We start from the raw sequence: 15,486 nt of genomic DNA on the forward strand, positions 1-15,486 counted from the left end.
GTTTAAGCAATCTAGATAGCAATGGGAACATGCTCTAAATCAGTATTCTTCCTCTATGCTGAGATGTTCTGCTAGACAAAAAAAACCTAGCAAAGTCTAGCAAAATATTTTCTGGTTTATAAAAATATTTCTAAATCTGTAAGATCTTGAAAAGCACCTGCCTGAAAGGGTGAGCCACAGCAACCAGCAGGCACATGTGAACTGATTTGCGTTTAACATTGACATGTCTTCTTTTGATCTCAGGAGACACTAGTCTTTCTCCAGTGCTGGCTACCCTGTGTGGACGAGAACCTCCTGGACCAATAAGATCAACTGGAGAGGCAATGTTCATCCACTTCACATCAGATGCAAGCATCACTGGAGCTGGGTTTAATGCCTCTTATCACAAAAGTAAGGTTTGTTTCTCTTGTCTCCCAGATAAATGTCTGCCTTGCTGCTAACAGTGGGGCAAGGAAAGAAAAGACTCTCGCATTTTTAACAGGTGTCTACAGTCTAGCTAATTAATCGCACAACGATTATTCACCTCATGAATATTCATTAATAAATGTCTGACTCTGCAAAGGTAAAATTTGCTATTTTCCTAACGATATAATACAACAAAGCATGATTCAACCAGACCAGTCACTTTTCAGAAGTAAGAAAAGTGTATGCCTAAGTTTATAACAGCTCAGCTGAAGGGTGAAAGCATGCCCAACTAAGAGAGGGAAATAAATGATGCAAAGCATAGGCACAAAACAGACAGAGACAGCTGCAGAAAGCTGTGTAAGTTCCAGCAGGAATGTCAGCGGTTTCCAGTGGCACTCCTCCCACATGCACCCAGGGATAATAACAGATTCCTGAATGGGTTGAGGCACCAAGGAAGGTGTTATGATAACAATGGACAGCCAGGGGAAGTTTTTCTGACTGGCTTCTTGAATAAGTGACAGTGGTTTGGTCCATGGCTAGAAGCAATGTATACTCAGACAGTGTAACAATATGCTCATGCCATGGGAGGTCCTTGGCATAGCTGCCTGCTTACTCGTCTGTTAATTCTGAGAACAGAGTCTCACTGTCAAGATGTTTGGTGTGTGTCATCTTGCAATCTACTAGCTTGTGTTTGGTAGATCATTCATTGTGTGCATTGCTCTATGCCCCTCAACTCTTCATACACTTGCTTCACCATTTGCTTTTAACTATCACATCTTCCTTTTAGAGATAGGGTTTTTCTCTAAATGAATATGTGAATAGTTGATGCTAATATTTTTTTCTTTGCTTCAACTCCTTTTTCTCAGGTTGCGGAGGCTATCTGCACACAGGCAGGGGTGTGATAACATCCCCCAACTACCCTCAGGACTATGCTCCTAACCTGAATTGTTCCTGGCATGTGGTGGTAACCTCTGGATTTATCATTGCTGTCGATTTTGAACAGCCTTTCCAGGTTAAGAGTGAGGATACTTCCTGCAGCCTTGGAGATTATGTAGAGGTGAGGTTATTGGTTAAGTCACCAAATCTTAAAAAGCTATTAAAGCTATTGAATCTTATTGATTTCAGTGTCAGTAAGGTGGCCCAGGTTGTCAGGGGGTGGAAATACCAAAGAGAAATATCACAGAGATTATTTCTCTCTCTCACTCTTATTTATTGCTGTGTATTAATTAATCACTAGGTTATTGTTTTCCCCCATGGCTGGAAGCATTAAGATGGTGTGTGCTCAAGGTTTACATTCCAAGGCTGTTTGCTTGAGTGACATTAGCAATTTCTCATCTAGCTGAAGAATGGGTTAGATAATGCTGCCCCACCTTTGGTGTCCGGAAGAGGGAATGGACGGTTTTGTGGAAGCAGCCCCATCTCTACCATGTACACTACAGACAATCAGCTGTTTGTTCACTTCATTTCTGACAGCAGGAATGAGGGTCAAGGATTCAAACTGAAATACGAGGCTAAGAGTCTAGGTAAGTCTAGGAAATAAACTTAAATTCTGCCACTCAATGGATATAACTTGGAGTTTGTCCTCTTAAAGGAGGTTTTGTTATAAGTCCCAACCCTGGTAAAATCAGATGTCTGCAAAAACGTCCTGTTTCCTTCTTTAGTGCATGACTTCTCATTGTACTATCAAATTTCTCCTTTTCAAAGACTGGCAGCTCCAGGTCATGGAACCTGGAGACATTAAAGTTTAAAAAAAACTGATGGAGAACACTTTAGCAGGGAAGTAGCATCTATAGGTAGGAAGAGGTATTAAAAATTCATACAGGAAATGAAAAAATACCTGGAAACAAGAACATTATTTTGAACATATAGTACTCAGTGCAAGTGCTAAATGATGTCAGGAATGATTTAAGCTAATGTGTCTAGAAAGGTGGTAAGATTTCTCATAAGTTTTACTCTTAGCTGAGAAAATAACATTCCCTGCCAGAGCTAACATTTCTTGACAGAATGAAAAAAATGGAGACTCGGTTCCCAAGTGTAAATAAGGGACTTGGCATCTGCAGTTGTTCCACTGTATTAATACACATGCCACTTGGGACACCAGGAGACCTCCTGTTAAACAATATAACTAAACACAACTAAGGCAACCTGTCAATCTACTCAAATTTTTAAGCGCTTGTTTTCTGCCTACTTTTCCCCACTGCGACAAAGAATCGTTCTTAGCATTACTGTAGGGAATTCATGAAGGGAATGGGTGAAGCTGTACAATAGTATTTCTACCCCTCCAATTTATAAAACTTGACTAAACCCTTGTGTTAAACCAGTATTGCTGGAACATAGTGGGGGGTTTTACAGAAAGGTTCTGGTCAAAATAAAGATATTTTTGTAGGATAAAGGACCTGAACAAATCCTCATGTTTGCTCTGACTGGTATTCTTCACACATTCATTAGTGTCTCAAACAGACATTTTAATTTTTGGAAAGCAGAAGTGGGAAATGATTCACAGAAGCATTGATGGGTCTGACTTGTAGGCTTTCTAGCTCTTGGGAACTGGGGTAGGAACAAGCCAAGCAATATGTTTCCTGCTCGGTTTAGAAGCAATCCAAGGAAGAACTAATAGCAATTTAATTCAGGGCCCTGAACATTTGGAAATGGGGAGGGCTGGGTAAGCAGAAGCACAGGAACATAGGATTCTTCTGCATTAAAATGTTTTCCCACAGTAAGCAGTAAAATGCATTTGTTCTTGTTGTATCTATATGACACTGAAAGGAAATTGTCTTGGAATATAGTGATAACTCATATTTTTGATGCCTCACCCATTTCCTTAACATGTTGGTTTTTATTGGTGATCTTTTCTTTCCCAGCTTGTGGAGGAAATATTTATATCAATGATTTCAACCCCAGTGGATATATTTCTTCCCCCAACTATCCAAGCAATTATCCCCAGCATGCTGACTGTGTCTGGACCATAACTGCTCCTAATGGACATGCAGTAGAGCTGCAATTTGAAGATCAGTTTTACATTGAACCTTCATCAAAGTATACATCCACATTATTTTGCCTGTGTTTCTTCAGAGATTCCATTCTGGTTCCTCTTTCCCTGTTACTTTCTCTAATTCCTCCCAGAGCACACTTACAGATATACAATCAAAAGTGGTTAGGAGATTTTTGAGAGACATCGCTGAAGCTATCAGGCTTCTGGTATACCTTCCTAGGACTTTGCAGTGCATGACAGAAATTAATACAACAGACAGAGAGGAAGCATCCATGGTAGAAAGGTGCTTTCTGTAAAATCTGTGCCCTCTAATCCTTTCATATTCAGATTTTCAGTCATTTTGACTCTCAGGCCCTTTTAAATCCAGTGGCTTACCACCACAACAATTTGTCTCCCTCCTCCATTGCCTGTCTGCTGATTTGCAATAGGTCTACAAGTTTTGCACCCCCTGCCTGAGGCATAAAACAAGGCCTAGTTTCCAGCTGATGTAACTTCATTGATTTGGGGCTGAACCACTGTATGGCAAAGGTGAGCCTCACCTGTAAGACCATGTCCAGAAAAAATGGTGCAGGATGGAGAATCCTAAAGGTGTCCTTTCTCTCTGGCTTCCCAGAACACTGCACCATTCTGAAGGCAAAGCTGTTATTTAAGATATCTTGGGTCCTTCTATGCTCACCTAAGTAAACCCCCAGATTTGAATTTTTATTCCCTTCATCTGTCTTATGTCTGTTCCTTAATTCAACAGTCATCAATGAGACTTAATAGGGAATATCTGCCAATTCTGAATGCTGCTAGAAAAAATATGTTAAAGATGGTCACAACTACTTTATCAGTGCTGTTCACACTCCTCCTCCCCAGGACTTGCTGCCTTGCTTTGCTTCTGTCAGATCTGATCTGATCATAGACTGGATTTGGGATGAATCTTTCTCAATGTTTCTAGCACTTCTTTTGACATAAATATTACATAACTATCATTGATTATGAATGTGTTGATTCTGTTCTCGTCACACTGCATGGAAACTGATCTAATTCACTACAGCTTCATGGCTTTGTGCACATACTGAAGTGATTTTAAACCATTACTGCTATACATTGAACAGAAAATTCTCTCCTTTCCTAGCTGCACTTCCAGTTACCTAGAGCTACGCAACGGCGCCGACTCCACTGCGCCCATCATTGCCAAGCTGTGTGGAGGTTTGATGCCAGGCTCGCAAAGATCCTCAGGAGCTGTCATGTACCTGAGGTTCAGGTCTGACAGCAGCGCCACATACGTGGGATTCAATGCTAAATACTCCATCGGTAATGCTTGCATTTATCAATTTGTCTGATTTTAGAGAAGATTTTGGCCTCAAGTGTCAGGCTTTTGTAAGAGGGCTTAAATCATGCATATGAGGTGGACTGACAGATATGTGCCTCTTTCAACTAGTGTTAAAACTAAGGCATCAGAACCATCATAAGTGTTAACAGCAGCATGTTCTGCACCTAGCAAGAGGTGAAAATTATAGTCATAGGAATAGGAAAGTGCTCATAGATCTGCAGCAGTGGAAACAAAGACTGGATAACCTCTTGTCAAAGACATTTATCAAAGGGGCAGTAGAAAAAAAGGTTGATGTAGATAAAGTCATGTAACATGATTTTATTTTCAGCATGCAAAATTAGTTTCACTTTCATGAGCAGGATCCTGAAGGGAAATGCAAAGATCAGCTGAGAGTTGGCAGGAGAAGAACAAATTAGGAGCTTCTCTATGTAAAAGTTAATCAATCTATAATAACAATGCTGCTAAACAGGGGCAGCACAACAATGGACTGAAAAAGGAACGAACAGTAAGAAACATTATTTGTCAGCTGGGAAAAGAAATACATTAAAATTATTTGCTCTCAAGCTGCAAAAACAGGATTAGAAAGCACTAGCAAAGTTTTAAAATTAAATAAAAAATAGTCTTTGATCAGATTCAGAAATATACTACTTTTTTGGTTTTGACTGTGTTAATAATCTTCAAAGAATTGCATCTCTTATGTTAGTATCATTCATATAGGAAAGTCTAGGACTGTTAATTTCTCAAAGGCAAAGTAGTGGACTATATTGCTTTACACAGAATTTTGCTGACTGAGTTAGGTCTCAAACACTTAAGCCAATATAGCATGCTGTTATATTTAGGAATGGGAAAACTGAAGCAACTTGCAATAAAATATTGTTAGTATATGAAGCCACAATTTATATTTATCCATAACAGATTTACAGTATCTCAGCTGCATGCCAGTCATCCTGGAACAAAGGACTAATCACTCAGAAGAGCAGACAGCATGAACAGAACTGTTATTGCCACAAAAAGATTGTAACTAGCAGACACACAGAATACACTGTAAAATCCAATAAATTCCACTTAGGAATATTATTTGCTGTAAGTCTTAGTATTATGAACTTATGTTTGCAGGTACCATGGAGAAATGAGTTTTCAGAGAGAGAAAATTAAAAATAAATAGCTGTTTCCTGAATTGTGCAATGATCCCTTACCAAGGCATCACAAGGAGTGGATGTGAACAGGAAGGGACTGCAGGAAAGAGGAGTCTGAACCATAGCTGTAGGCCCAAACAAGCAGTCAACTTCTGTCAGTCATCAAAAATTTAGATCCACATTTAATAAACTAAATTTCCATATAATTATCTGATAAAGCTTTCCAAGATTTTCTGGTAAATATGGCCATGGGTAGAGATTAGATATAGACCTTGAAATCTGTGAGTTTATTCAAATTAATAAAAGATGTGATAGAGAGGAAGGGCTGCTTGCAATGCGAGGGGGTGTGTGTGAAAAAAAAAAAAGAACACCACAACAAACTAGGACTGGTTGAATTATAAGGAGAATGTGGAAGATTTTCAATTGGAAGGCAATTCCTGTTTTATTACCACACTTAGAGAACAAGTCAGTTGTGCCTTAGCTTTAAGTCTTGTTTAAGAGAAAGGTCATCTCTGTGAGGTCCTTCAGTCAACCAAGCAATGTTTTTCCTTTTGCAGCTCCCTGTGGCGGGACAGTGATAGGACAAACTGGCATCATTGAAAGCACGGGGTATCCTGAGCTTCATTATCAAGACAACCTGCTGTGTGAATGGTTTCTGCAGGGTCCCAGGGGCCACTATCTGACTATCAGACTGGAAGGCCTGGATATTCAAAACTCTTCTGAGTGCACAAATGACTTTGTGGAGATCCGAGAATACAACGCTTCTGGTCTGAGAATTATTTCAGTGTTTGTCTTACCTTCCTTAGTATTACTATGAAACCTCACCAGAGGTTCCTGAAAGCATTTCCCTTTGGGTATAAAGTGAGCATTTTCAATGTACAGTATTTGCTTCTGTCTGCCTTGCTTGCTGAAGCAAAGGTAAACAAAACCCTTCTATTTCCCAGCAAGAACTTGATTCTACTAGTTTATTCCTGCCTGTCCGGTTAAATTGGGAAGTGATCTTTCAATATAACTATAAATAATATATTGATATAAAATTGTCTTCCTGTATTTGATTTTTGCAGGAAATTTGTTGGGCAGGTACTGTGGTAATACTCTCCCTGATGCTGTGGACACCTCTGACAGTTTTGCTTATGTCAAGTTTGTCACTGATGGATCAGTCAATGCCGGAGGATTCAGGCTGCGCTTTGATTCTAGTACTGAAGGTTGGATTTGTAAGGTTGCAAGTTACTTTCAGGGAAGCAACATATACCACAGACTATAATTGCACTAATACAGCATATATTGTAGATCACTTATTCTTGGAGTCGTGTGTATCTTCTCTTAAATTTAAACTCTGGGGAAAGTATGAATAGAGCTCTCTGATCACTACTTAGCCAGTCTGAAACTTTGCAATGCAAGCAGTCTCCCACTGTAATGGATGTTGCCATCAGTGGTAGGTCTCACACAATGAAGCACACTCTTCCACACCTTTTCTCTCCAGCAATCAGTCCAGGGATGTCCTAACATACCCTCCCCACAACCCTCTTGATGAGGAGGCAGGTAAAGAAATGCTGTGATTTTCCTTTATGTTATTCTGTCCCTCTGAGGTGAGTGGTATTCTTAAATCTCCATAAACCCAATAGTTTTTAACCAATAGGTTTCAAGCAGAATCCCAGAAATGCAGAGACATTGAGGTTGGAAGGGACCCCTGGAGATGAGGTAGTCCAACCCCCCTGCTCAAGCAGGGCCAAGTAGAGGAAGTTGCCCAGGACTGTGGCCAGTCAGGTTTTTACTGTCTCCAGGGATAGAGACTCCAAAACCTCTCTGGAAAACCTATTCCAGTGTTCAACAACCCTCATAGTGAAAAGTGTTTTCATATGTTCAGACGGAATTTCTTGTGTTTCAATTTGTGCCCATTGCCTCTTGTCCTGAGCACAATGACTTCAAAGTGCTGCTCTGAGCAGGACTAAGGCCATAGACCTCGTGCATTACACTTCTCTTTCACATTCTTTAGTGCCCATGCAATGCTTGTCCTGCCAAAATATGGCTACTTTTTAAGAAATTATTTGTGGTAGTGGTCTTGAAAAACCTCCTGCCAACCCTTCTTAATTCCTTCCAGTTCATTTAAAAGCTCAGCTGAAAGCTTCCTTATTCTTTGTGTTTGCTTCTGCAATAAAATAACAGACGGGGAAACAAACTCCAAAAGAATGTTATTCCACTTCCAGGACCCTGTTATGCAACCATAGAAGAGAAACTGTATTAGTAAAAATTTAATGCAGGTGGATACGCAGATTAGACTATTTTGCAGGAGTCTGTGAGGGTGAGGAAAGGGACTAAATCTCCCACTGCACTCCATTAAACTGTATCTCTGTATTTTAAAAGGAAACTAACTGTAAGCTGGTAAACTTATACCATTAGTCTCAAAAGAAAAATGCACTCCATACCCAAGACTTTTCGTGTTCTTTCCTCAGAGCACAATTTGATATTCATAACAAAGATAGGAAAACCACAAAATAACTGTACTGAAAAAGTGTTGCTTAAAATCCCTGAAAGTTTTTCTCTACCTCTGTTAACCAGCAGAGAAAAAACACATCCTTCATCAAAACCCACTTTAAGACCCTGCTCGTTCTGTGTAGCTCTGCCCAGTGATCTGAAAGGCAGAAATGTCTCAGTCCTGCCACAGTTAGAGGCTTGTATCACTCGACATCAAAGTCTGTGGGTCACTCAGGCTTCTGAAGCCTGGCATGAGCCCTTCAGAGAAGGGGTTATTAATAATTAGACTAAAAGGAGCTTCTATGGTTAATTAATGTTCAACTACATTTATGGCTGAGTGATAAAGACTGGCAGGAAGTTAGCTGTTTAGACAAACATATGGACAGGATAGGCATATCAAAGCAACGTCTCAGGATCTCTTTTTCTTGCATTATCAATGTTTTTTTGCTATAACTCTATAAGCAATGCTTTAAGAAGTGTCCCAATATTTGGGTATTTCAGAATGCGGTGGGGATTTCACTGCCCCTGTTGGAACATTTACTTCACCCAACTATCCCAACCTATACCCACATAATCGAGTGTGTGAATGGAGGATCACAGTGGAGGAAGGCCGACGTGTGACTCTAACCTTTAATGACATGAAAACTGAAGAACACTGGAGGTGCTCATCAGATTACGTGGCTGTGAGTATTGGGTGTGGAGGCAGAAAATGCTCTTTCTAATCCCTTTATGGAGCATTAATGGACATAATAGAGCTGAAATGTCATTTGTAGGTCTACATCTGATTTTAAGACAAAACATAATTTAATCCATGGAAAACAGATAAATGAGAGAAAGTTAGCTCTGTAGAGCGTCTAAACTCATCTGCTTGCTTTAGAGTATGGAAATTTTGGAATTGTGGTCCAGGCAGAGGGGAGGACTTGAAGAAATAATTGGAATCGGCTCTTTATCTATTATGGCAAAAAGCTCTGGGTTTTTTTAAAGCTTTCAATGTCTCTTCTCTGTGGACAGTAAGTCCGTCAGTCACTTCCAGGTCTCTTTTGACTTTGGAGGTTGTTACTGCTGTTGTTACTTACTGTTGTCAATTTAAAAAAAAAAGAAAGAGAGAAAGCCAGAGATTGAAACAAACAGCTGCTACTGCATTGGATCTTGCATATTCTGAAAGAAAGAAAAGGAAACCCCAGAAAATTCTACCTATTTATTGCCCCCATCTCCTAAAAGATAGATTGTGGTTATTTTAGCATTGTTATTTTAGATTTTTGGTTATTTAGTGGAAAAAAAAAAAATCAAACCTGGCACACAGAACTGGACCTGGTCAGATGTACAAATGCCTCAAAAAATGATTCCTCTACAAAATTGCAAGAATGGAAGATCTAGTTTAGTTTCCTATTTGTTCAGATTAGCAGTGCAAACACAAGAAGTAGCTTCAGTATCATCAGAAACTAGCCCATGCACAACTGGGGGGGGGGGGAAGTAGCTCTCCCTTGTGATTTGTAGATGATCTTCCCCTTGTTTTCTTTCACAGATGCTTTAGACAAACTGTGGGGAGCTGGCTTTTTATTGATCAATGAAGTAATGATCACTTAAAGGAAGCTCTGTCCTGCCAGCTTTTGTGCCTTCAGCACTTTAATGTATTCCAAATCTCAGTGGGAAGCTTCACTTCTGCCTTGCTTGCACTGCTGAGATAGTAGTAGAAAGAAGGAAATTAACTCCTAGGCTAAAGGCTGTATGAAAGAAACTGCAAAATATATCTGGTTCATCAGAAAGTGAAATGTTTGAACTAATCAAAAATACCCACCAGCGCCAAATATTTTGGAGATTTTTGATAAAGCTGATGTTGGCTTTAGCAAGACTACAAAGATGATTGTTTGAAACGGAATGAATATGATCAGCAGCTGACATCATGAAGTGATTGAAGATATAAATATTGAGCTAAAATACAGTATTTTTCCAAATAAAACTTTTTCAATTTCTTTTAAAAAAAAAAAAGAAAGAAAGAGAGAGAGGGCATATATTTGTGTTTTGCCAAAATAAGCAAGGTATTTTTGATGTTTTACTTCAGAGCCTCATCTACTCAAGGCAATGGAAGTTTGTTCAGTGTCTTGAGTAGATCTGGGAACTAACCTGCTGTGATGGACATCAATGAACCTTGTATTAAAGATGTGAAGCACTGTTAATTGATACAGGACATGCTCGTAAGACTGTAGTTTGATCTCATAAGAGTTTATTTTGACCCAACAGGTTTACAATGGCCTCAGACAGAACTCTCCCCAGCTGGCCAAGCTGTGTGGTGAGGTAAATCCAGGCACTGAGGTGAAATCCTCTGGAAACACAATGAAAGTAATTTTGGTGACAGATACGTCCCATGCAACCAGAGGCTTCAGTGTCTCATACATGTCTAGTGAAGATGCAGGTACTGTGTGTTTTTTAATTGTTTGATCTTTGGTGAGTCATTTCATAGTTAAAGTACTGGTGCAAGTCAAAGAATTACCTAGACAAACAACAAACCTCTGATACCTTTTTTTTCTCTTTTACTTCTCTTTGGTGGGAGTAGATCACATATCTTTAATTAGTTGAAAGGATGTAAAAAAATGGGGAATGTCTGGGAGCTACAGACTTCATGTGCCTGTTATATTAAAATTTCAAATGAAAAGAACAACCTCTGTTATCTATCACAGTCCTTACTCTCACTACTGATTTATTGGTTTGTACTTAGTCTTGAGTAAGACATGGTCTGAAGTGGCCTTATTCCATGAAAAGATCCAAAAAGCATAGTGCCATAGACAACTTGAATAATTCAAGTGCTTCCTTATTACTCAGGGGGGTAATAAATTTATTGTAGCTTGTGAAAGAGTGCAGCTAACCTACTTTTGCAAGCTCAGCCTCCAGAGAGGAGGCAGCTGGCAGAGCCTTACTACTACAGCCTTGTGTCTTTTGAACTTAGTTTTCCAACTCCCCCCCAAATACCTACTGTAGCATGAGTGTACTGCTCTTGAGGGTATGTTCCAGAAAAATCTCAAGTCTAGAATTAGGTAATGGGTAAGGCTGAGCAATACTGAACTGCAGCTGCAGTGGGATTTTATCAAAATGTTAAATAATGCTTGTTGTATTGATGGTGCTGCTGAAATATTTTATTTGATAATGTGAATAATTGTTTGTTTGATTTACACATGTGTTTTTCAAGGCTTGCCAATAAATTCCAGGACATTAGGCAAGAATTCTCTTGTACACAGCAGTAAATTATAAAAAAGGAAGAAGGTGGAAAAAGTTTTGGTCTAATCAGTACATATGCTTGCTGACATGCACACATCAGAATAAATAGGGGCAAGATTTATCTTTATACAAGAATTATTGCTATTTTTTGAAAAATTGCATTTTGTTTCTGCAGTTTGTGGTGGAACCTTGATGGTATATGCAGGTGGCAATTTCTCTTCTCCTGGTTATGATGGTGTAAAAAATTACACAAGTAACTTGAACTGTGAATGGACCATTGAAAACCCCTCCCACTATAATTCATCCATATATATCTCTTTTGAGGATTTCCATTTGGAACATCACCAGGACTGCCAGTATGACTACCTAGAGTTACGAATAGGTTTGTATGTTCAGCGCGAGATTGGATTCAGCCTATCAAGGTTCCAGCTATGCAACTGTGTTTCTTCCAAATCTTGTTCATGTATATTTGCAGACGGTGATTGTTGTGTACATTTGAGAGAGTGTTCACATGCATGCCTTCCATGTTGCCTCCTAGACCAGGAGTGGGATTTCACTGCCAGAGCAATGGATGCATGGATTTAGTCACCCTTTCTTTCAGGGGAGAAAATGGAAAACTGGATAGGTGTTTTGGGGGGATAAATAGTTTTGGTGGTTGCAATACACACCGGACTCTCTCTTTACAGGGGACAATACAAATTTCACTTCATCTCCCTTGAAAGATGGCAGCCAGGAGAAGTGGGAGTCATCAAAACAATTTACTTGGCCCACAGCCCATTCTTTCCCTGCTCCTGAAATATCTCCAGGGACAGCAGGAGTGGAGTAAAGAATGTTTTAATTATTCATAGCCTCTGGGCTGAATACCCAGTTCATACCGCACTTTTGTACTCTTAAGATGATTCTCCAAAACCAAATCCATATTTCCCGTGAGACTGTATCACAAAATACAGACTAAAGCATTTAAAAGGAAAACAATCACAGGATTAATGCATGAGTAATAGCTCTGCACATTTGAGCATCTTTAGCTATCCATAAGAACAAGCAACTGGAAATGTCATATGAAAGTCACTCAGCTAATGCCAAGTGTAGTATGAAAACTCCAGCTGTCTTCTTCACTGAAAGGCTGTATCTGTGAGTCCCAATAGAGAGAGCAGGTTCTAATTTATGAGGAGATCGTTTCTGAAAGGTGTGGGAGGGATTGAGACCAGGAATCTGTTACATCCTTTTGTGCATTCATTTGAACAAGAACTCTTAGTTGTATAGCATCAGTTTGTCCCCTGTACAGCCAAAGCATCCATAGCTGCGTAGCTTAACAATTCCCTCCCATGTATGCACTGGAGCTGGGAAATAATAGAAAGAGAACTCAGAGAAACAAATAATAAAATATATCTGGTCCATTACTCATTAGTTCCCACTACTCTCACTTTACTGTGAACCTCAGGCCTCCAGGCAATAAAATCAAAGGAAAGAGTCAAAAATGTAGTCTTATTTTGCTCTACACAGCTTTGCCACCTAAATAGTAATGTTCATTTTGGCCATATTAATGGATCTTCAGTTTCACAACCAGTGTCATGACAAAGGCAGAATGCCCTAATTCAGCTGTGTACACTGACAAGTAACATTTAATTATCACTGAGATGCAAATAGTGCAGAATATCACTAACCTCAGCCAGGTGCTGTTTAAGACTCAACACAGCAGATGTGAATTTGGAGAAAGGTCCAATTCAACAGTAAGTCACCCGAGAGACCCCAAATGAAACTGAGATGTGTAAAATTCTTTTGAGTTACCCATGCGACACACTTAATGGTACTGAATGAAAAAAAAAAGTGGAATTGACTTTGTGTATTCACTGAGAAATTTTTAATCTACAAAGGTAAAATAAATATTTCAAATTTCTTAGAATAAGGCTTTATATTAAGTTATTAAATTATCAGGCATGTGCACATAGTCTGTACATGGTAGTACAGTTGAGGCTATTGCTGCAGTGAAATATACTCCTAGCTTTTGGCTTTTGTGGAAGACTCTTGATTTTGTCTTTTGGACCATTCCCTCAGTTTGAACCAAATCTTACAGCACAGTCTTTCTGTTTACATTTTCTGTTTATCAACAGTCTAGATCTCTGGCCAGCTGGCCATTCTTGAAAGCAGTTATTGGTGTCATTTTTCACACTGTAGAGACTGAGTAACCTGGGTCACATCTGTCACATAGTCAATCACCTTGTAAGAAGTGCAAAAACCAAGAGGTACACTTCACATTTTAATGCTCAAAGTAGATAGTACTATATTTTCCCAAGCCATAATTTATCATGAGCATCTTCTGCTTGTACAGCTCACTATCATTTTTAGTGCATGTTAACAAGACAGGTTTTAGCATTTCTCTGTGTAATTTACATTAATAGAATTTTATTATATGCCACCTTTTATCCCTGTGCTTCAAGGCATTTCAAATGGTGGCTGTGTCACTGTATATGACAGAAAGATAAAAAGTTAGTCAGCCATGTGACTTGGAATAACTGTGAAAGGGCTTTGAAGAGTGCCCAAAGTTTCTTCCTCTTGCTCTACTGCTTTCTTCACAAGAACAGCCTGCCACTCCGCATGGAGCTAGGAGTTGCTTTTGAATGGAGACTTTGAAGACCAGCAGCCTGCTGTTATTAGAGAAGCAAACTTAGCCATGGTGTTGCCTGGATGTCGTGAGGAGCACCATTATGCTTATTTTCCTTCTCCTGAGAATATGTCAGGAATAAACAGAAGCTGATACTTTTACCAATGTGATGGATAAGAGCTTACACCAACATGAGCAAACATTCAGTGTCACAGAAGTGCAATGTCCTGTGTTGTGCTTTCATTTTAGGTTTCAATGATTTGAGCAAATGATGTGCAAATTTGAGCATTTTTTGCCATACAGAGAACAGTATGTTGAGCTCCCTAGGAAAGAGATGCCCACTATTAATACAGCAGTGACAGCTTGTTCACGGAGGAAGCACATCACTATATGGTAGAAAACTCAAAATTCCTGTTGACTTTAATGAGGATGTCACAAACACATAGGCCTAATAGGCTTCCTCGTGATCAGGTCCTTCGGCCATCTTTTCCCACTGTTCTGCCCCAAAATGTTTGCAGTTTTGGGGCACTTTCTGTGTTTTCGGGTCTGATGAGTCATATAAAATGAAAGTGTGCAGCATGGCAGGGAGGGGAGAGAAGGACCCCAAGAAATTAACAGGATCATTAACACAGCTTTGGAGAGAACTTCCTTGTTGTCGAGATTTAGATCCCAGCAATGCACTGCAGCACTCTACCTATACCCATAACAAATAGCCAGTTATTAAGTGTGATATGTACTTTTCTCTGTTTTCTAGTCAAAACGAAATGCATGTTTGCCCTATGAATTCCTTTACATTATTGTAGCTCTTTTAGGATTCAAAAATTGTATTTTTTTTTCTTTCTTTACTCAGGGGATGCTGATGGAGAGCTAATAGCCAGACTTTGTGGTCAGGCTGCACCATCTGTGCCACTAGTCATAGCTGCCCCCCAGATCTGGGTACACTTTGTAAGCGATGAAAACACAGAAGATAAAGGATTCTTGGCCCATTACACATTTGAAGGTAAATGGCTTGATAGACTGTTGCCCTTGCTGAGTGAGGCACTTCTAGGGAGTGTTGCCATTCATTTGGTGATACTGAGAATACACACTATGGGATTAACTCTCAAAGAGGTCCTCAAAAGTTACACAGTGCCTGCCACTATTTATATCTATCTAAAGCAAACATATGCTAGCAATTGAACTTTCAGATTTATTTGCTGCCTCACTGTTCCCATTCCCTGAACCGCATTTGAGTTTTTGCAATGCAGTGCAACACTTAGAACAGTCAGTTGCTCTTGGGAATAGGGATGTAACAGGTAACACCAGCCAAGTTTGACTTACTTCAAATAGGCCTCCAGAGTGGCTG

The 15,486-nt window shown here is 39.5% G+C and overlaps 1 protein-coding gene across 1 annotated transcript in view; it reads left to right on the forward strand.

The window, feature by feature from the left end:
* CUBN (cubilin) overlaps positions 1 to 15,486 on the forward strand; it is a 154,929-nt gene that overhangs the window by 101,397 nt on the left and 38,046 nt on the right. Inside the window, exons 41-51 of the mRNA XM_075048329.1 lie at positions 244 to 390; positions 1,272 to 1,462; positions 1,745 to 1,928; positions 3,267 to 3,441; positions 4,518 to 4,696; positions 6,409 to 6,618; positions 6,916 to 7,056; positions 8,828 to 9,009; positions 10,568 to 10,739; positions 11,715 to 11,921; positions 14,992 to 15,141. Of these exons, the coding sequence (XP_074904430.1) occupies positions 244 to 390; positions 1,272 to 1,462; positions 1,745 to 1,928; positions 3,267 to 3,441; positions 4,518 to 4,696; positions 6,409 to 6,618; positions 6,916 to 7,056; positions 8,828 to 9,009; positions 10,568 to 10,739; positions 11,715 to 11,921; positions 14,992 to 15,141 (1,938 nt within the window). The remainder of the gene's footprint in view (positions 1 to 243; positions 391 to 1,271; positions 1,463 to 1,744; positions 1,929 to 3,266; positions 3,442 to 4,517; positions 4,697 to 6,408; positions 6,619 to 6,915; positions 7,057 to 8,827; positions 9,010 to 10,567; positions 10,740 to 11,714; positions 11,922 to 14,991; positions 15,142 to 15,486) is intronic.

This window comes from Buteo buteo, chromosome 2 (assembly GCF_964188355.1).
Source record: "Buteo buteo chromosome 2, bButBut1.hap1.1, whole genome shotgun sequence".
Lineage (NCBI taxonomy): Eukaryota > Metazoa > Chordata > Aves > Accipitriformes > Accipitridae > Buteo > Buteo buteo.